At 49.4% G+C, this 21,891-nt stretch overlaps 2 protein-coding genes across 3 annotated transcripts; one reads left to right on the top strand and one right to left on the bottom strand.

Annotated features, from left to right (window-relative positions):
* The first annotated feature begins 741 nt into the window (after positions 1-741).
* On the top strand, positions 742-8,663 carry APEX1 (apurinic/apyrimidinic endodeoxyribonuclease 1). Of its 2 annotated transcripts, none has more exons than XM_053363847.1 (5): positions 742-850; positions 1,808-1,955; positions 3,690-3,871; positions 6,189-6,381; positions 7,287-8,663. In XM_053363847.1, exons 2-5 carry the CDS (start codon positions 1,892-1,894, stop codon positions 7,799-7,801), a joined length of 954 nt encoding a protein of 317 aa, XP_053219822.1. In that variant the 5' UTR covers positions 742-850; positions 1,808-1,891; the 3' UTR covers positions 7,802-8,663. The 2 variants fall into 2 exon arrangements, with proteins under 2 accessions (XP_053219822.1, XP_053219823.1); XM_053363848.1 differs by lacking the exon at positions 742-850 and adding an exon at positions 873-1,196.
* Positions 8,664-10,267: 1,604 nt separating this feature from the next.
* Positions 10,268-21,623, bottom strand: PIP4P1 (phosphatidylinositol-4,5-bisphosphate 4-phosphatase 1). Its single transcript, XM_053363850.1, has 7 exons — positions 21,394-21,623; positions 20,413-20,615; positions 16,100-16,206; positions 14,877-14,982; positions 14,032-14,084; positions 13,401-13,491; positions 10,268-12,480 (listed from the first exon to the last, which is right to left on the bottom strand). Exons 1-7 carry the CDS (start codon positions 21,536-21,538, stop codon positions 12,337-12,339), a joined length of 849 nt encoding a protein of 282 aa, XP_053219825.1. The 5' UTR covers positions 21,539-21,623; the 3' UTR covers positions 10,268-12,336.
* Positions 21,624-21,891: the final 268 nt, after the last annotated feature.

Below are 21,891 nucleotides of genomic sequence, written 5' to 3'. Positions count from 1 at the left end.
GGGGGCGGGGATTGGAGGGGGAAAGGCGGGGAGGGGGGAGAAACTCGGGAGAAATTTAAACTGCAGCGCCTCCTCCTCTTTGATTACAGGCAACGAGAAAGAGGCAGAGAATCTAGAGATAGAAAAAGGCCGCCAGCCCTCGACTTCTGGTTTTCATTCGGCCACCTCCATATGCGGGGGGAACGCAAGCATAGGCATTTTAATAACAATTTTAAAAAAGCATTGCTTCTCTTTAAGAGCCTTGCTGGATTAGACCCAGCGCCACATTCTTATCATCGCAGAAGGCAGCGATATGCCAACCCTTGGCATGAACGCATGGCTCTCTCTCTCCACCTGCGAGTCTTAGCCACTCACTGGCATTCAGAGCGATGCTGCCTCCGGCAATGGAACATAATCATCTTTTTTTTAATCCTGTGCAAACTCTCCCGCCACCCCTGATTTATTTTATTTAGCGTTGGCCGGCCCCACCACAGTTCAACTGAGAACCTAAGGTGTTGGTATAACTCCAGTAAAACTTGTGATTCCCCTTTGGGGCGGAGGCTGCCCGGAGAGAATCCCGCTACGTCATCAGCCACCGAACTTCTTCTACTCCCTCTCCACGTGACACTCCCTATGATTCTTTAACCCCTTCATACCACTACTGTCCATACCCTTCCCTCCATCAAAACCAAGGCAATCTTCCCTCTCGCTTTCAGAGAGCCCCGCCCTCTCAGGCCCTTTCAACCAGCCTGTGTCACGTGATACAAATCCACTCCACGTGCTGCTCTCCCGGGCTCTCCATTCTCCTTGCGCGCGTGCGAGCTCTGCAGTCTCCGCCTTTGTCTCTGGGGAGCGGAGGGATCCTGGTGCGGTAAGAGCAGGAGGAGAAATAATTGGAAATAATAATTATTTTATTTTATTAATTGCATGATTTATACAGAAACGAAGGGGGAAGCCGGTCTTCTGTCTTTGCAGAGGGAGGGGGTATTGATAAGGTAGTTTCTCCTCCCCGCTTTTTGTTCCCTCTTTTCCCTGGAAGGCCTTTAAAGGTGCCCTTAAAAGTTGTGCGGCAGGTGAAATCTCAGCTGGTGCAGATTTCATTGTGGTTGCATAGCGGGGCGGGGGGAACCCCTACAACCAAGTGGTGCATATGCAATCGTAGTTGCATAGCAGGTAAAAATCCAGTTGGTGCAGAATTCATCGTGGTTGCATGACAGGTAAAAATCGAACTGGTTAAGGCCCCCACTATTGCATCTTGCTAAGACCTGAATTGGCTAGAAGCATAATCCAGTCTAGTGTCTATGCCTCATATATTTCTGTGCTCTGGGCAGCTGTAGCACAGAGTGGTGAGGTCTTGTTCAGGGCACTGTCATTTGATCTGGGGGAATTATCATAATTGGCTAAGAATGAGCAGATATTTGTAGAGCAAAAAGACACTTTGCTGGGTGGAAAGCTGCCCATGCAGTGTTTTCAGGGTGTTATTATTAGGGGACTAATTATTATTAATAAATAATAATAATTAGGGGATTCATCTTAAGAAGAGCCTGCTGGATCAGGCCAAAGGCCCATCCAGTATCCTGTTCTCATAGTAGCCAGCCAGAGACGTATGGGAAGCCCACAAGCAAGACTTGAATGCCAACAGCACTCTCTCCCCACTTGTGATTTCTGGCAAATGGTATTCAGAGGCAGAACACAGTCATCTCATCTTTATCCTCCGTGAATTTGCCTAATCTTTTAAAGCCACCAAAGTCAGTGGGGCTTATGGCACTGAAGGTGCCTGTTTGGAGGACATTTGGGAGTGTTTACCATAATGATCCTTCCTCTCCAGGAGACAACGTCACTGTTCAATAGCCTGCTGCAGGCGAGGTTGCGCTGCCAGCTGCCTAGGGTAGGATCCAGCTGGGCACCTAAGATGCCAAAACGGGGCAAGAAGAAGGAAGGTGAAGCCCTGCCTGAGGAGAAGGAGACAGTGGCAGGTCAGTGTCTTCAGTCTTGGCAATAAAGATGGATTTGAATATGGACGGAGCTTATATGACACTTGAGATAGATATTTTTAGGACTCACCCTGTTCTTGTGGCTGTAATTTGTTTTAAACTTTTTAATATATATATATTTCATGTTGTAACCTGCTTTGGCACTATTTTTGTGAGGCATGGATAAGAAATTAAATTATTATTTTTACTACTACTACTAAGAATAATCTTTCAGATGTTTTTTGTGTTGTAGTCTTTCTCTCAAACCTACTATAAGGTGGGGAATTGAGTGAACTTGGAGGGCTGGATCCAGAACTAACCCAAACTCTGTGAGACATTTTGATAGGTGGGTGGATTTCCTGATGTCATTATGGCATCAGGTGATTGACAGTTGCAAGCCTCAAAGAGCAGGCAGGCTAACCTTCGATTTTAGTGCTGTGGGCCCATCTTTCAATGAGATGTCACTACAGTGGTACCTCAGGTTACATACGCTTCAGGTTACATACGCTTCAGGTTACACACTCTGCTAACCCAGAAATAGTGCTTCAGGTTAAGAACTTTGCTTCAGGATAAGAACAGAAATCGGGCTCCGGCAGCGCAGAGGCAGCAGGAGGCCCCATTAGCTAAAGTGGTTAAGAACAGTTTCAGGTTAAGAATGGACCTCCAGAACGAATTAAGTACTTAACCCGAAGTACCACTGTATCTTTCAATGTAACTAGCCTTCCCCACAGTGTTACTGTGAATATAAAATATTGGGATGGGGAGAAAGAGAACTTTCTACACTGCCTTGAACTCTGTGAAGGAAATGTATTAATGAAGCAAGTAATCTATTTTATTATTTATAAATGTAATAAATAATATTGCATGCCCAGCGGGTTGTATACTGCTTCGTAGCTGAGTAGGAGTTTGAACCCTGGTCTCCTAGGTCCTAGCTCAACCCTCTAACCAACACACTGGCTCGTAATCCTACGTTGCTAGCCCTGGAGTTACGTAAAACCGCTTCTCTGGTGGAGGTGTTCCTCTGCCCCAGTCTTGGTTCCTGTGTGGCATCTTTATATGTGTGTTTGTTTGTGTGAATGAATGAATGACACACCTGCTTGGATCCAGTCTTGCAAATAAATCCACAGAACTAACCAGCCTGCCTCCCCGCCCAATCCACTAAGCTACATGCCTACACTGACAATATTCATATATGGACAAAAGAAAAAAAGAAAAACTGATGCTTATAAACCACCACTACCTAGTTGCTAGGGACGCGGGTGGCGCTGTGGGTTAAACCACAGAGCCTAGGACTTGCTGATCAGAAGGTCGGCGGTTTGAATCCCTGCAATGGGGTGAGCTCCTCTTGCTCGGTCCCTGCTCCTGCCAACCTAGCAGTTCGAAAACATGTCAAAGTGCAAGTAGATAAATAGGTACTGCTCCGGAGGGAAGGTAAACGGCGTTTCCGTGCACTGCTCTGGTTCGCCAGAAGCGGCTTAGTCTTGCTGGCCACATGACCTGTACGCCGGCTCCCATGGCCAATTAAGCGAGATGAGTGCCGCAACCATAGAGTCAGCCACAACTGGACCTAATGGCCAGGGGTCCCTTTACCTTTACCTAGTTGCTTGGAGGAAAATGTTGTTTGCTAGATGAAATCAGGCAAGTAGGTCTTTGCAAACCTTACATGGAACCCCAATGTTTCTCTTGACTTATGGAAAAGCGAATTGTTTCTTATTCTTCACTCTTTATTCTTGCCAGAACCAGAGCCTAAGAAGGCTAAGAAAGGTGGGGCGAAAGCTGAGAAGGAGGCCGATGGTCCAATCCTGTACCAAGACCCCCCTGACAAACTCACCTCTCCTAGTGGCAAGAAATACACCTTGAAGGTCACCTCCTGGAATGTTGATGGAATCCGAGCCTGGTTTAAGAAGAAGGGGCTGGAGGTAAGGCATAAGAATAGGCTCAACCGGTAGAGGCTGACCCCTGAGGGGGAATGCGGGGGGGCATTGCCCAGCTAACCCCAGTCTGCCCTCACAGCCCCATCTGCCTGCCTTTCTGCTTGCATCCTGTCCTCCCAGCTTCTTCCTCCTCCATCTCAGTCTTGCCCCCTGGAGACAAAATGAGAATTGCGTTGGCCAGGCCTCTCCTTGACTGGCCGTTCCCCTGCTTTATGGGCTCCCTGCCTTCCACCCTACCAGAATATGACCTGGGATCCATTTATCCCATGACTGTTCATAGATCTTGCCCCCCCCCCACCTCCATGAATTTTTTGATTCCATTTCAAAGAGGCCGTCGTCGCCACATCTCGTGGTCTGTGAATTCCACAAATTGGTTCTGGGTTCCATGAAGGAGTCCTTCTGTTTGCGTGTCCTGGATTTGACGCCAGTTAATTTATTCGGGTGACTCCTGAATGCAAGTAAAGGTGTGGGATGTATGTCTTCCCCCTCCCATGTGCCTCCCTTCTCTCTCTCTACTTTATTTTGAGCATAATTTTGTAAAAAGCTTGAGTCTCTTTAGCGATTTTCCCCACCCCAATATCTAAAGTAGAAAAAGCCTCTCATGGTGTAGTTCAGGAGTGGGGAACTTGTGGTCCTTCAGTTGTTGCTGGACTCCAAATCCCATCAGCCCCAGCCAGCATGGTATGATGGGAATTGGAGTCCCAGACCTGGAGGGCCACAGTTGAGCTACGTTGGGGGAATGCCTGGCAGTTTGTGTCCTTCCCTGCTCCCCTTCCACCTTCGTTACAGCCGTTTCCCCTGAGTTGCGCTTCACCATGGCTACCCATCGCGTTAAATGTTTCCTTGGAGATGATGTAGCCCCTCAAGGGAGAGTTGCATTCCCGCCCTCTCATAGAGAAGCAATTAGGAGCCAGTGGTATGGCAACCAGACGTCCTCTTGGGTAAACCGGGGAATCCCCCTGGGACTGCAGGAAGCAAGCTACTGAGCCTGTGAAGGCCAACAACCAGGGCAATCTATTTGTAGCCTACCTTTCCTCTGCTTCTGAGGGAAGAGTTGAGCCATAGTGAGGCCTTTTCTATCGCAGGCCGTTAGACTGGGACTTAAAGCAACCTTTTGCTCTTCCCCTCCCAGAACAGACTTCTCAGTAGCGATGTAGGAGTGCAAGTGAGGGCTGCAACAAAATGTTGCTGTACGGAATGCTCCCATTCTGGGTGCCAGCCAGCCAGCCACGCCATGTTGCAGGGTGCTCCATTCCGTTCTCCCATCTGGCTTTCTTTGTCATCTACCCACCCACCCCCCTCAAATACTCAGCATTCCTTTGCATGCTCAGACTTTATTGGACTAAGTTTTTTGTTTTGTTTTATAGGGATGTTCTTCCTCCTTACGTTTTTACTCCCCTAAAGATTATTTGCAAATATTGGGGATCCCCATATCTTGCTTGATGCTCCTCTCATTTCTGTGCAGTGCACTTTTGGTACATAAGAGCCAAGGAATTTGGGAACTGTGATGGCCTATTGGAATGTGTCCGTTGTAGTCCATAATGTCAGTGATGACTGGCAGTGGTTTTCCGGGTTTCAGACGTGAGTCTTCTGCCAGCCATTCTTCGAGATGTTGGGGAAGCATGTTGAAGACAGCATATAAGTAAATAAATACACATCATCACAGCACTGCTGTGAGGGAGTTTTGCCTGAGACGGAACAATTAATCCACAATCAGCAAGCTTCATATCTGGGTGGGGATTTGAACCCAGGTCTCTCTGGTCCTAGAGTTGACCCTATTACTACTACAATTGTACCTTGGTTGACGAATGCCTTGTGACTCAAACGTTTTGGCTCTCGAACGCCACAAACCCGGAAGTGAGTGTCCGGTTTGCAAACGTTCTTTGGAATCCGAACATCCAGCACAGCTTCCGATTGGCTGCAGGAAGCCACATCTTGGTTTCCAAATGTTTTGAAATTCCAGCAGGACTTCCGGAATGGATTCTGTTCGACTTCCGAGATAGGACTGTACTACTACACCACACTAAAACTCAGCCGGTAGAGCATGAGGCTCTTAATCTCAAGGTCATGGTTCAAGCCCCACACTGGGCAAAAGATTCCTATATTGCAGGGGGTTGGACTAGATGACCCTCATAGTCCCTTCCAAGTCTACAGTTCTAGGACTCTAGGAATCCCTTCAGTACGTAGCTAGGTTCATCAGCAAGCTAACCCAGTCCCCTCTCTGTCTGCTCCCCACCCTGCTAAATCCCGTTTTTATCGTGAGAAGATGGGAGACCTGACCTAAAGCCATCTCTCCCCACAGTGGGTGTGTGAGGAGAAGCCGGACATACTCTGCCTCCAAGAGACAAAATGCGCGGAAAAACAGCTGCCGGCCGAGATCCGGGATCTGGCCGACTATCCCCACAAGTACTGGGCCTGCTCTGACGACAAGGAAGGCTACAGTGGGGTGGCCCTCCTCTCCAAGGCCAAGCCTGTCGATGTCACCTACGGTATCGGTAAGGACTTCTGAAACCCCATGACAAACTCTACTGGAGGTGGGGACTCTCTGCCCTGGGGGCCCTCCAGGCCCCTTGTCTGGCCCTCAGAACTCTCACCAGGTCTTGCCTCTCTTGTCTGGCCCTGTCTTCACACCTGAAGTGTTTTTATGTGTCCTTGAACTCTGATGGCTTTCGCTTGTCCAGATGAAGGATAGAGAGGAACATGTGTAGAAACTGTGTGAACGTAAAGTTTGTATGAGTTACTTTACCCACTTTCCCCTCTGGCCTCCCCCACCACCAGAATGTGGCCCCTGGAAAGTTGTCCAGACAGAAATGCGGCCCAAGGGCTAATAAAGGCCCCTTACCCCTAAACTACACTGTCCTCTGCCGCAAATCTATTCTGTTTTGTCTGCAAGTCCTATGTTTCTTTTGCTTTTGAACAGTGCCCTTGTTTATCTTATACCTAGCATGGACAATGGTCAACAATCATGGGAACTGTAGTCCCAAACATCAGGATTTTTACAATTTTCGCTGCAAATCAGTTTGGGACAATTGGTCGACCGTCGGGTCTCTCATAGTCCCTGGCGAGGTGCTTTGAAAAGAGCTCTGTAGCCAAAGGAAAAAAAGGTCACCTGGCAACAGCTAGTGTGGCATAATGGTTAGAGTGTTGGGCTATGATCTGGGAGACCAGGGTTCGAATCCCCACTCTGCCTTGTAGCTCGCTAGGTGACCTTGGGCCAGCCACCGTCTCTCTGCTGGTGTACGTAAGAGTAAGAAAAGGGGTATATAAATCAAAACAAACATTGTTATTCAAACTCGGCCTGCAAGGCCTGGGGGAGACCTAGGTTCGCCACCAGATCCAGTTGCCTGTTCTGCTACTCCGTAACCGGCGACTGTTTCCGTTCTCTGCCCCCCCCCTGCAGGCGAGGAGGAGCATGACAAGGAAGGCCGGGTGATCACGGCCGAGTTCCCCTCCTACTTCCTGGTGACGGCCTACGTCCCCAACGCGGGCCGGGGCCTGGTGCGACTGGAGTACCGCCAGCGCTGGGACGTGGCCTTCCGCTCCTACCTGCAAGGCCTGGCCGCCCGCAAGCCGCTCGTCCTCTGCGGGGACCTCAACGTGGCCCACCAGGAGATCGACCTGAAGAACCCCAAGGGCAACAAGAAGAACGCCGGCTTCACCCCTGAGGAGCGGGAGGGTTTCGGCAAGCTGCTGGAGGCCGGCTTTGCCGACACGTTCCGCCACCTCTACCCTGACACCCCCTACGCCTACACCTTCTGGACCTACATGATGAACGCCCGGGCCAAGAACGTGGGCTGGCGGCTCGACTACTTTGTGGTCTCCAAAGACCTGCTGGAGAACGTCTGCGACAGCAAGATCCGATCCACGGCCCTGGGGAGCGACCACTGCCCCATCACCCTGTACCTGGCCGTGTGATGGAGAGTCAAGGGGATGGAGGGCGGTTACTAACATGGGTTCTCTGATAATTGCAGCTTGAGCCGAGAGGTGGATAGAGAGACCCAGCCCTAGAAAGTCCTGCTTGTGGGATTTGAGATCATGTTCTTTCAGTATGCCAGGGGTCGCCAACATGGTGCCATCCAGATGTCTTGCTCTTGGGAAGTGCAATCCACAACATCTAGAGAGCATTATGGTGGCAAACTCTGACCTATGTTCATGCCCACTCTTCTCTAGTGGGAGCTTCAAATTTCTCTTATTTCTTTGTTCACAGCAAGGTATCTGCACTGGGTTGCCGGCTCCTGATCGGGGAGACCGCCTCTTTTGCAATTCCGCATCCCCAAGGATTGTTTTGGGCTTGTGAAATGGTGCAGTGCGCTGGGGGAATCCAGTGCTGTAGAAGTTCATGCACCTCCCCCCCCCGCCGCCTCTTGCAAGTCAGCAGGGTCCCGTTTTCCACTCTAGAGCAGATGGGAGGGAAGAGGCGGGAGATGCAGGATAAGCCATATGGTGTCTTTCTGACTCAGGGCTGTTAAATGTGAGGTTGGTATCGCCGGTTCAGCAGCTGGCAACCCTTGGTTCTTGAAAGTGGAAGTTTCTCTGGTGTTTAGGAAAAGCTGGAGTTTTCTCTCCATCAACCTGACGCTGTTTTCCAACTCCTTTGGCCTCTAACTGTCCATCCTCCCTCCCTTATTTTTCTACCTAGTAGCTACCTGTTTTCTCCTTACAAAAGGCTGCCCCCCTCCTCTAGGCAGCAATGGTGCTCCGAGACAAAAGATTTAACTCTTCTGGAAAAAGTGTATTAAACTTTCCTTTATATATATATAAAATGTGAATTTCTACAGCTCTCCTGGTTATTTTTGCGGCATTATTCTCAAGGCTGGAGGGGCAGCAGAGGCGAATGGGCACTGCCACACCCACCCTCAGCCTGCCTGCCCACTTCCAGCCAGCCCAAGGGGTCACCTGACCTGTCAGCTTTCTCTGCTTTAGTCTCTGTTACCCCTTGTGTCACTCAATAGGGGAGAGGATGCGGAAAGGCTCCACCTCGTGTTTGGCTTCCACCCTCCGTTCCAGTGGGCTTCAGCCACTACGGTTGGAGTCTGAGTGATGGTCTTCCACCCTGCTAATGACTATTTACTTCATTTTTATCCTGTCCATCTTCCAGAGTCACAGGAATTACTTTCCCTGTCTGTTGGATCCTCCAAGAAACCTATGAGGAGACCTTTGGCAATGGCTGACTCGTCATCCAGTGACTATCAAACTCAAATCAAGATTTAAACGCAGCTCTCCCTAACACAGTGGTAGTCAACGTGGCGCCCTCACTTCAGATATTCTTGGACCACATCTCCCTTGACCTTTGGCCATGCTGACTGGGGCTCATGGGAGTTGCAGTGGACAATGGAGGGTCCCAAATGGCTACCCCTGTAATAGCCTCAGTCTGACAGCAAACCTGGCTCTAGATTACTATTTACCAAGTCACATTTTTTCTCCACATGCATACAGCCTATTGCAGCTGAATTCGTTGATTTTCCACGCTACATACTGCTTTTCAGGTAAGCAACACAAAGTAGTTTGCAGAAATCAATTTTTTAAAAAAGCTTATCTAAACATATTGGAGGGTTGGGAGGGTGGCAGCACAAGACCGGGGGCCTTTGCAGTTAATAAAACACCACATTTCTTCCCAAATCACACTGCCAGCAAGCCGTCTGTTGAGGTGATGTAGCAGCCCTGCCTGTAGGCTTGGAATGGAATCCCCGTGAGGCATGATTAAAGGGCAAATTTGGATGACTAGGGGGCAATTCAGGGTGCTCTTTCAACAAGCAGAATTTCCTGGTGGACTGTGTCGACATCTTAAATGGGAACATTCTCAACAAGCAGAACATCCTACCTTAAATGCCTGTCAGTGCTAGTCAAAAGCAGCCCAGCCCGATGGAGAAGATGGTCTTGACATAGTTTAAGGGCTTTTTAACCTGTCATTTAGATTTCCCCATTTCGGTCCCAAAATGGTTTAGGGCTAGGATGGGGGCGAGGACCTGTAGCCGTCCCAATGTTGCTGGACTACAATTCCCATCACCCCTGAAGAGTGGCCATGCTAGCTGGGGCTGATGGGATTCATAGTCCAACACCAGCAAGGCCACAGGTTCCCTCATCCCTCAGTTCAGGGCAGCCCCATATTAGCAACGGTGAACAAGGAATGAAGACCAGGATAGTTTTTGTTTGAAGGGCACAGGATTAAATCCACCTATAAGGGAGATCCCATCATGCCTGGCCACTGTATGTTGGCAGGACACTTGGGGGGAGTTGTGGGCCCAAACATCTGGAGGGCACCAGGTTGAAATTAGGAAACGGCACGTCCCCACTTAGCACCCCCCTCCAAAATCCAAATATGGTCCAAACCGCACTCCCAAGAAAACAACCACCCAAAGGGCATCCGCCCCTCAGAAGACGTATGGAATCTTTTACTTTATTTACAACCATCCAATCTGCATTCCTCCTTTGGCTGTGTGGAGGCAAAGGAGAGCGAGAGGCGAGTTTCAGCATGACTGAAGGAGAGACAGGGTGCAGGCACACAGGTGGGAGGGAGCGAGGGAGCCGCCGGGAAGGAGAGCGAATCTTAAATAGCTCTATGTACACATCAGTTATTCTTATATATACAAAGCTGCAACGGCAACAAGTTTTGGGGCCACAAGCTCAAAGCCATGGGGGCACGAGGAAGGGGGGAATCTGAGGAAGGGACTTAAAAACACCCCATTGACAAAAGCCAAGACATGCATGGAAGCAGGACTGACACCCTTTCCCCTCTGGTTGCGCTGCCAAGACAGGCCTCCCTCCCATGAACGTCTCTCGCAGGCCTCAAATGACCTAGGCCAGGGAGTGGGGTACCTTGGGGCCTCCAGCTGCTGCTCTTTCAACAGGGTCCAGCAGCAAGGAATGACGGGAGATGCAAGTCTAGCAACATCTAGAGGCCCAAAGGTTCCCCGATTTAAGGGAAGGAATACCACCACCCAAAATGGGGTAACACAAAAGCATGCTCTTGGAAGCGAGTCGAAGGGGCAGGGGCGGAAAAGTTATGTCCAGGATCAGAACACAAAAGAGATGAGGTTGGAATTTCAAGCCAGGAGGAAAGATCGCAGACGGAATTGCAGATAGAAGAGGGGAAAGGACTTAGCTGTCCCACCCAGCAGTAAATACGGGAAAGGGAATCCACTCCCCTGGATCCAAGGCTGAAACTTGACAAGTCTCAGTGCATGATTAGGATGGGATGGGGGGGGGGGTTGTTAAACCAGGCACAAATCAGTGACATGATGCGTAAGATGGGGGAGGGTCCCTCAGCCCCACCCTCCCAAGTAGGGATTTGGTTCTTGGAGGGGCAAGAGGGGGAAATTCCTCCACCATGGAATGTGCAAACAAAAAAGGGCAGAGAGGGAGAGAGAAATGAAGTAGGATCAAGAGACTTTTTTTTTTAAAGTGTCAAAATGTGGTAACAGAGATTCTGTCAGCATGAGCCTTCCAGATCTCGGGATTGCCGCTGGTCACAGAATAGAGGGCTGTTGACTGGGTAGGGGACATTTAGCCAAACGCCAGGTGGTATTAAGGGACAGGAGAGTCTGGGGAGAAGAAGGGCCTGGAAGGGGTCTGGAGCACCCACGCCAAGGTGCAGGGTACTGGCCATTAAGTAACCGAGTTCTCCCAAGTGCCACGGGAAGCCAGCAGCCGAGGATCTGGTCGCCTTCCACGCCTCTCGTCGCAGGCTCACCGTTTAAGGAACGTGCAAGGTGCCTCAACTCTCTCGCAGCCTGAGCTGTCCTTCGCAGCTGCCCCAAAGTCACGGAGCAAAGAGAAAGGATGCAGCGCTGATGTCTTGTAGCTCCTTCCAGCCTGGGAAGTGTTTCAAAAGCAGCTCAAAGAGAAGCCAACGGATTCTGAAAACGTACCGCTCTGCCAAAAATGTCCCAGCCGAGTCACTGTAGTTTTTTTTTTATCTCAAGTGGTTGAGCCCATCACAACTGGGATTGGACCGCTTCAATCTAATCACCCGACCACTCTGGCCCCTGTTGCTCATATGTCCCAGTGCAGTCGCCGTAGCTCTGATGTCTCCCACATGGGAGGCACTCAGGAATTTGTGCCAGTTTCTTGGAACCCACAATGTCTAATCACGCATAAGCCCCTCTTGACGTTGGTCCCATTTAGTGTTCTGTTGCCCCCGGAGAACTCTGCTGTTGCTGGGGTAGCCCCCCCCCCCCGGTTTCCGCAGGTTAAGAATGTTCTTCAGGTCAGATCGTTTGTTTTTGGCACCACCAGATCCAGGGTGAACGACCAGGAAAGAGACTCCTGGGTGAGGGTTGTAGCAGCTGCTGAGATGAAAAATAGGGTGCTGGCACAGCAGGAGGGTGGCCCCGGAAGGTCCCAGCCCCAAAGCGGAAGGAAGGGGGGGAATAAATGAGGACGGACAGGGCTGGCTCTCAGTAGATGATGTGCTGGGAGCAGCAGCGGGAGCTGGAAACGGAGGAAAAGGCTCAGGAGAAGTTCTGGACAGGGTGGCTGACCCTCATGCAGGCCCAGTATGTGGCTCGACCAAGGCACACCAAGGCCAGTAGAATGACCAGGGCCCAAGAGGCGTAGATCCCGCCGTATATCTTGGCTTGCTTCCACGTACCAAACTGGAGACAAAAAGGAGAGGCAAAAAGGAGTCAGCGAATGGTGAAGATGCCTAGCTCACTTTCACCACCAGTCAAACGGATAAAGAGGTTTTCTGTGAAAGAGGGAGGGGACTGAGGGTATTGGGAGGAGCCCAAGGGTGAACCGTTGCTCAGGGTCCAGCATAAACTCCTATGGGGCACAGATAGGCTAGTCCCATGCCAGAAGGGGACGGGGCTCTAACTTGCTGCTTCACACACACTGCAGTGCTGATATATGTGGGGGAGGTTAGGACCAAACTCTGGGAACCACACTCTGAGTGGTCCAACGTGCTCATGTTTCTCTCCAAAACATACCCACCAAGTTTTGCTTCCTAGGGACTTTTCAGGAGTCGCTGTTGAATTTCCCTTGAAATGTCATCTGCCTCTTTTTAGCGTTATGATTTTCTGTACGTGCGCCGTAATTCTGATACCTCAACAAAGCCATTCACAAATAAGGAAGTGTATTGAGGATTCCATAATGTTCTACTTGAAGGGAGCTTGCCAAAGGCTTCGGTGAAACCCTGGCTCCAGGTTGTACAGTCGTACCTTGGAACTCAGGTGTTTTGGCTCCCAAACGCCACAAACCCGGAAGTGAGTGTTCTGGTTTGTAAGCGTTCTTTTGGAACCCAGACATCTGCTGGGGCTTCTGATTGGCTGCAGTAGCTTCCTTGGTTTTCGAACCTTTTGAAAGTTGAACTACTTCTGGAACGGATTCCGTACGACTTCCAAGATACGACTGTACTGAGAAATTAGCAGCCTGTACAAAAGCTGCCCCAGGCCCGGATCTAATGCAACTTCCTAATATTTTGCACTGAAAATTGAGCAGCGAGGGCTAGTTCAGTTTCAGACAGCGAACGCCAGCAAGGGCCGCACTGGGACTGTGCCTTCTTGCTCACACTCACCGCAAGTCCTGTCGCTGTCACAGCCATCAACACGCCTAGCAGGAAGCAGCAAAAGCATCTCTTCCGGGGATAGCGTCGCCCGATGGAGGATCTGGGGGCAGATATAGGCAGCCCATCAAACTGTGCTTAGGGAGCTTCAGTTCTCTGGGGGGATTTGAACATTCAGATCTTGGGGAAGCACTTCAGAGTAGTTTGCCACACTGGCTGGCCCAGAGCAAGCAGCCAGCCTCTGCTCAGGTGACTAACAAAAATGCAGCTTGTGCTCTTGAGCAGCCTGGCTCAAAATACATAACACACTTCCAGGTTCCCCTGTCTGAGAAAAAGAAGTGCCAATCCCACTCCCCGAATCCAGCTACTAGTTCATCAGTGGAATGGTCTCCCTCGAGAGGTTATGGACTCTCCTTCCTTGGAGGTTTTTAAGCAGAGGTTGGATGGCCACCTGGCATGGATGATCTAGTTGAGATTCCTGCATTGCAGGGGGCTGGACTATAGATGACATTCAGGGTCCCTTCCAACTCGACAGTTCTATGATTCTATGAAATGCATACAGCAGCTATTCAGAACATTCCCTCAATCTCCCCCTGCCCCGTGAGTGTGGCTTGTGGGTTAAGGAAGAGTGGAGTTAACTCACACTTTACGGCAGTGAGGACATCGTGCTAATGTGCGGTCCGTGAACTCTGTCCACTGAAGGGAAGAAGAAAAAACAAACAAAAAGAAAACATGAAGTAAAGCTAGTCAACCAAATCTGAAGAAAAAATTGCCTGCTCCAACTCTAGAGGTACCCACCTGTCAAGCACACCACGTGCTCACCCGGCTCCCAAGCACCAGCTATTCAAGCGGGTCTGTCAGGGTGCCACAACAGAGGGGGCACGATTATCCCTTGCCACCCATCCCAAAAGGAATCCCAAAAGTGGAACAAGACACTCCTTAACTGTAGCACGTGGGCCAACTGATTTGTGAATTACACTTTTATCCTGCCCTTCTGCCAGGGAGCCCAGAGCAGTGGACGTTGCTCCCCCACCAATTTTTCTGTGTAATCCTACAAGGGACGTTCAGCCGAGAGATCCCGATGCCCAGAGGCCGCCCAGAGGCGAGATTTGAGGCTGACAATTTGATCATGGGCTTCCCAGGGCAAAGACCAGGCCAGGGACAGGCAGCCAACCCAGTTCCCTCCACATGTTTTGAGACTGCAACTTCCACCACCCCTGACAATCGGCCACAGTGGGGCTGATCTGAGCTGTATAACTGGAAGGCCCTACGTTGACTACCTCTGCTCTGTCCGTTACATACACTGTTGGTTCAGTTGCTGGCTTCATCCCACCAATGTTCTGGAGAAAAGGTATTTTAGGCAAAATAACAAACTACTGTTTCGTTTCCAAAAGTTGGGGACAGTGGGAAGATCCTAAGTCCTAGCCTTCTCTCTTTCCACCCCGCTCCACCCCAATGACCCTGGCCTCACTTCCAAGCAACCCTTACCAGGAAGTTGTTTTTGCAATGTCCGCAGTTGACGCGCACACCGACCGGCTGTGGCTCAGGACTCAGGGGTCCTGGATGCACTGGGCCCAGGTTAATGATCCTTTTACTGGGAGCAAGGGGGGGAAGAAGAAGAATTAGATTAGATGACTGCTCTCATAAGCCTTTCCATGCCTGTACCAGTGGGAAAGCCTGGAAACTGGCACACCACCCACTTCCCAATCCCAACATTACTCCTTTATTCCCTCCTTGTTGCCAATATTGTCCCGACATGCAGCTAGGTCTGTCCTCCCAACAGATCCAGCCCGCCCAGCTAAATTCAGTTCCCCAGCAACACAACAATTGATCACAGCAAGTAAAAAGAAGTGCTCCATCTCTCCATTCCTCACCTCCTAAAACAAGCATCTATGGCTCCCTGCTTTTGTGACATTGTTTTCACAGTTCCCACACACAACAATCTGATCACACAATGCAGCAAACGTTTCCTAGTAAAGACGTTTTTCTCCCCAGGATACAAGGATTCTTAATTTTTATTTCAAACAGCACCAGGCTCCTGGCCGCATCCTGTTCAGGGGTGGGAGGGGTTTCAGATTAAGGCTTCAAGTGAAATTAAAGCCATTTATATCCAGTCAGCTGGTTGGTCCTCAATATGATAAGAGGCTTTTTTTTAAAAAAAAAACTAAGTCACCAGAAACAGACCAACTCAGAGTTTATATAACAACTCGTTTACAGGTGCCTCCTAGATAAGGAAATGCCACTGGAAAAAAGGAGTGGGTAAACAGCTGGTGTCTAGGTCGGGGTGCAGGAGGGCAAAAGGGAAGTCAGGATCAACAGATCTCTGGCAATAAACTTGCAATAGATAAGCAAAAGGTTCTGACTGCCTTAACAAAAAGAAAAATTCTGCCCAATTCTTTCCTTTGACGTTAAGTCACCTGAAACAATGGTGTCAGGTGACTGACAGGTGAGAGGGACTACCCAACTGTCATAGTGGCCCACAGATGTGTGAGAAATTTAGGACCCGGCTGGCTGGCCAGAACCTGTAAGCCACCACTCCATGGAGCCTAGTGGGGGTGGAGTTCTAGGGTACCCTCCTCCCCACAAGCCTATCTCAAGTTCAGAAATCATCTGGGTTGCAGAACTGGGGTCCCATCCCCAAACTCCCCAATGGAACTGCAGCAAAGCCGCTGGGCCCCTTTCTCAGCACCTCTCCCAGCCCATTCCATTACCAGTATATCCGAGGACAGGCAATGCGCTGCGATGTCACTTTGCAGATCAGGAGGCAGTTGCAGGGGCATCTCACGTACTTCTTACCAGGCGGGGCATTTTTGATAGGCTGTAGCAGAAAGAAGGCAAAAAGACACAATCCGTAAGAAGCAAACACACGTCCTGGTTTAAGAGTGAGGGGAGGAGGCTGGACCCAGAATAGCAGGACCCAGAATAGCAAGGTATTGAGAAAAAGGGGTATTCATTGCAGCAGAAGAGATGGGACTTTAGGCAAAAGGAGGAGAAAGGCACAGAAATTTGCAGGTCGATTTCCACCCCAGGTCAATTTTTTATTCCATTTTTGGTCCCAAGTATCTTGAACTGTGTATTATATGACAAGCAACAGTCAGTGCTAAGCAAGGGTTCAGAGCAAGTATTCTGGACCTGGGAGACTCTTTTAGCTGTAAGGCTTTGTAGATGGTCATAGATAAATAATTAAACTCGCAGCCACACCTCTCCTCCTAATGCAAAAGTGGAGATAAGAATTGTGAAGTGCTTTAAACTCTAGTACGGAATGTAACAATACCCACACCACCCAGTTTAAGCAGACCGTGCAAAGGAGGGCAGAAGGAATACTAGTTCAACTTACACTGCAGAAGAGAATGTATGAAAATCACAATGAACTAAGTCACACTGGACTCCAGTGAATATGTCTATAATCTGTCGTGAAGGGTTAGAAGAGGAATGAGGGCTGTGGCCTTACAGTGTTGCTGGACTTCAATTCTTGTCAACCCTGCCACAAGCATGGACAATGGCAAGGAAGGATGGGAGCTGAAATCCAGGAACATCTGGAGGACTGCAAGTTCCTCACTTTGGGTTAAGGCACACAAGCCTCCCTCTGCTCCTAAACTACAACTCTTGATTATCCCTGCTGATGTTGTAGTCCAAAACATCTGGAGGGCACCAGGCTGGGGAAGCCCAATATTAAGGAATGTTTCAACATGTGAAGAAATTGACATGTGAATGAGGTTTGAATGTGCATTGGGTAATGTATAGAGTGATGATTATGTTGGAAGACTTCACTCTGCTTCAGTGATTTAATTGTCACTGGGGCCATAACAGACAGCTCTGAGGAAGGGCTGGTGATGAAATTCACAGTATGCAAAACAGGGATGGAAGATATGCATATTTTGATTGGTGGACGGAGGCTTATAATTTTCATTTGGGCAGTGCGATTGGCTGGGGCTGCACTAGTGGGGGTTAGAAGTAGTATATATATGGCCTGGTGTGCAGTAAAAGGAGGGGTCTGGGAGCTGGAAGGAGGAGTTGGTCAGAAGAAATGGACAGCAGAATAAAGGAGGGCTGGGGAAGAAGACAGACGGTCCAAAAAGCCAGAGATCTGGTTTTGTTGAAGATCGCTGAATCACTTGGCTCAGTGAGTTAAGTGGAGAATTTGTCTGCAGCCCCGAGGGAAGGAGAGAGAAGCAGCTCGGAGTGTTGAGCTCTGCTGGCGGTTAGGAGTGCTGGAGAGAAGACTTCCAGGGAACCACAGATAGATAGATCTGAATGCCAATAGGTCAGCAGAGGACTGATAGAAGAGGCTTCTAGTAGTGGCCTCCAATTAAGCTGGTACGGCTTAATTGGAGAGCGCAAAAGGACAATCTGACTAAAGGGTTTCAACAGAGCAATTATTTCCTTAAAGCTGAGTTGTTTCATCTTTATAGCTGACCCTAAGCTGCTGGTATTTATAGTGTATTCCCACTTAATGATAAAGTACCATATTAAAACAACTAGAAAAGCTTGTGCATTTCACAATCTTGAAACATGAATTCTTTCTTCAATATAATAACTGTCTGAAAAGCTTTGCACCGTACCTCTACCCCACGGATGCTGTGTTATTGTTAATTTGAGGTTCCAGAGGCAGAAAGCGCAACAGGAATGTGGCAGCAGCACAGCAAACCTGTATAAACCTAGCTCCAAAGTCCAACAGACTATCCCTCCTGGACCACACTTCTATGTTTGTCAGCATCCATAAATGAGATTTCACTTATTGGATGAGAAGCTGAGCTAACTGTGGTCAGACAGGTTTCTCCAGGAGATTAAAAAAAAGTCAGGTTAACTCCAGGTAATTATTCTGGGAAATACATGAAACAACAGAGTAGAGATCTGTAGCTTTGATTTAAAACTTTGGAGGGTGCCCAGACAGCAGTGCATCACATCACATCAACTCTGTGGAATCTGCTTGACCAAGCATCAAGGCCACTGCTGAGCTGCAATTTCAGCTTCAAGATTTATGTTTGTACGCCGAACTAGGCTTTAGCGAAATTTTGGCGTATTACCCTCTCTCTTAACACAGAATATTCTAAACAAAGGAGCAGTGCAAAGGGAGGAATGGGGAGAAGCAAAGCCAAGAAAGGAAGCTCTGCCCCACTGCAGAACTGTCCTCATAGCAAGACTTTGCACCAGCCAGGCACCCTGTGTGTTCAAAGTGGTCCATGCACATTATCTTAGTAGTGCTTCCAAGAACCCAATAAGTCAGAGTATTATTACCTCCAGAAGCTCAGACCTACAAGGAACTAGACGTGGGGATGAAGAAAAAGGAAATCCCCACTAGCTCTGTTGTGCAAAGGAACCATCCCCGAATCCTTCAGTAACAACATGAGTGCAGGATAAGTTTTTCCTCATGCTATATATTGGGAACAAGGGATGAGGGACTGAGTCAAGAATGTGCATCTTTCACCTTCCATTTTCCTTCCATTAAAACTGTTGGGACTAGGGCTCCCTAAGTTGCCCCTCTCATATCTATTTATTGTAAGGCTTTTGGGAGGCTGGGAGGAGGTACCCTTCTTTTAGGGAAGGGTGTTTGCTGTTGCACTTTTTTGGTCTGTACTGTATTTTGAGGTTGTTTTTCTGCAGGGGTTGGTGTCTCACCTGCTTTTTAAGTGTGTTTCTGACCATCGCCAACTTTTCATCTGTAAAATGAGTATGTTTCTTATAATTCCCAGGTTTACCCCTAAACTCCAAAGTGGTTGGGAACACCTGTGTCAGAGGGCCTAACAATCTGTTTGGTTGATTGGTGAATGCTGACTGGGATTGCAGAAAGAAGTGATTCATCTCATCCAAATTCATTGCCACCTTTACTCTATTTTTTTTAAAAAAAACTTCTTTCTGCAATCCCAGTCAACATTTGTGGAGGAAGCTCCTCAAAAGGCAGGGTATATATTTTTTAACATAAAAAACCTCAAAAGGATCCTGGAGTGGATCCAAGATCTCCATTTCCCATATAAGACGATGAACGCTGCTAGATGAGACAAAAATGCCTGTTCCCTGACATTTACTAACCAAGTGCAAGTAACTGCCCTTTCCTTTAGATTCTTGCTGAGCAAATTTTAATTCAGAGGTATGTTGCCTCTGTAGCTGGACATTCTACATAGTCACCATTGACAATTTATAAATCTCTCCTTCTCCATGTGCCTGCGTAAGCCACTTTTAGACCTACCAACACCCTGTCTGGTGTCAATGGTTAATTATGTAGGGGTGTGAACAGGAACTGGTATGTCCTCTTGGTTATCCTGAATATCAATTGGTTTTCACTGTGTGACCCCAGGATCTAATATTGTGAGAGAGGAGAGAGAAAAGTTCCTACCCATTTTCTTCTTTTCTCATTATGTCCCAAGTTAAAAGGAAGTCAGCTGGTTGGTCTCCATCAGCCTAGCACAGCCACCAGCAAGTTGGTTCCCTGAGATGTTTTGGATTACAACTCCCATCAGCTGTAGTTGGAAACTTGCCAAAGGCTGACTCAACAGTTACCTGGCAAACCAACAGCTTACAGACGAAACTGACTTATCCCAAGATAGGCCACTTGTCCACCTGGCTCAGTAATGCTACCTACACCAACTAGCAGTGGCTCTCCTGAGTTTCAGGCTGGAAGCATTTCTCAGATCCACCTGGATATGCCAAAGTTGGAACATCACATCTTTTAGAATGGATGTGATGCAGGTGTTTTAACACCAAGCTAGATCAGTTGTGCATCTTTGCCTGAGCTCCGGTCTCATGGTTAAATAAACAGTCCTGCTACAGAAAAAAAAGACCCCACAACTATATTTATGTGTACCTAATATGCCACCTGAGCTACAACTTGGCTATTAGAAGTGATGTTGTGGGTAGCAGCTGAGGCTGGGAAATAATGGCTGTTGAGCTAAAGATGAAACAAGCCTAGAGCTTCGATAATTGAGACAAGATCTGAGCCAAGGATCTCCTGGCACACATCTCCTCCTCTTCACCGCTACCTCAGCCCCACTGCCATCATACCACCCACCCTTCCAACAGTGCTCACCGTGGCCTCGTTGCAGACGCTGCATTTCACGACATGCTGATGCATCTTGCCCTCAACATTGATGGGGCTCTGGCAAACCCGGCAAGTGATCATGGGAGCACTGCCGCTCTCTGGAGATGCCATAGGCGAGTAGGGTGGGGGGTCCTCTCCGGGAAGCACAGCTGCCTGGCCCCCATCGTTGACCCCACTGAAGGAAGGAAACCCTTTCAAGAGGAAAGAAAGAAGCGTCTGTGGAAAGGGAGCATGGACTATTGCTTCAGTGCCCCAACCCCTATTCACTCTGCTTCAACCAGACCTGCATCTCAGCTGCCTTTTCCCAAAACAACACACACTGCATTTCACAAATACTTCAATAACCCCTTTAAAAAAAATAATCTGTCCTCGGCTCTGCCCAAATTGATCCCATGAGACTCCAATATCTGCAGGCACTTGGCTTAACTCTTCACCCACCCCACCCCACCGAGTGGATCAGAAAAAGACAAGGATGTTATTCATTTGTTTATTTTTGCAATCGGACCTCCAAGTGTCAGCCAACATATTATTGCCTCCTGTAAATGCTCAAACTCAGCCTTGGGGGAACCCCTCCACAGGGTGACCCACCTCTCTCCTCTAACATGTTGCCCATCAGACTACTGTGAAGCCAATCATGCCCTCACCTGTCCCTTTTTCTTATCTACCTGCCCCCCAGCACCCTACAAAAAACCTTCCCAGACCAACTCTGAACTTCTCCACTTACTGCCTCACTAATTGCTGGGCAGGGGCGCCTAGAACCCCATTGCCTGCAGCCCAGCCCCTGCAGCACATGGCCACGCCCTCACGCGAAGTAGCCACGCCCACGCAGCTAAAGACCCCGCCCCTGATGCTTTAACTCCGCTTTTTCTACTTAGGAGGTTTCCCTCGCCTTCTCCCCCCGACGCCCCTCCATTGCTCGCCCCCACTCAACTGGAATCTCATGCATATTAATAAGGGGGCGTGGCTCACCCTGAGGCGGGTTCGGCTTCCCCGGCGGGTTCGAGGCGGAGGCCGAGACCAGCCCTGCGGGCCCGACCAGCCCTCCAGCGCCGAGGCCGCCCCCATCCCCGGGCTCGGCTGGTAGTAGCGGGGAGCGCTCGCCGTCCGCAGCCATCGCTGCTACTGTTGCTCCTGCAACCGCCCTGCTCTGCGTCCCTCTCGGCTTCCGTAGCGCGCGACCCCGCCCCTTGCTCTCTCTCCCCCCACCCGCGCTACCCTAGTCACGTGACGAAGGACATCCTGTTCCTGTTGACTGCAAAGAGCCTCGTCACGTGAAGAGAGCCAGGGAATTTGTTTACTGATTGGGCACTCGTGGCCGCGCCCGTGCAGCTCCTGCGCGCCATGATTGGGCAGGAAACGTGCCCGCCCACAGCATACACTTGCCCCTCATGTCATCCTCATCCCGTGACTCTCCTCTGGCCTTTTCATTGGCTGCTCCTGCAGCCCGCTCCCTCTTGTCCCCTGAGT

Source organism: Podarcis raffonei, chromosome 13, assembly GCF_027172205.1.
Source record: "Podarcis raffonei isolate rPodRaf1 chromosome 13, rPodRaf1.pri, whole genome shotgun sequence".
NCBI lineage: Eukaryota > Metazoa > Chordata > Lepidosauria > Squamata > Lacertidae > Podarcis > Podarcis raffonei.
This window is presented reverse-complemented; position numbering and strand designations above follow the sequence as displayed.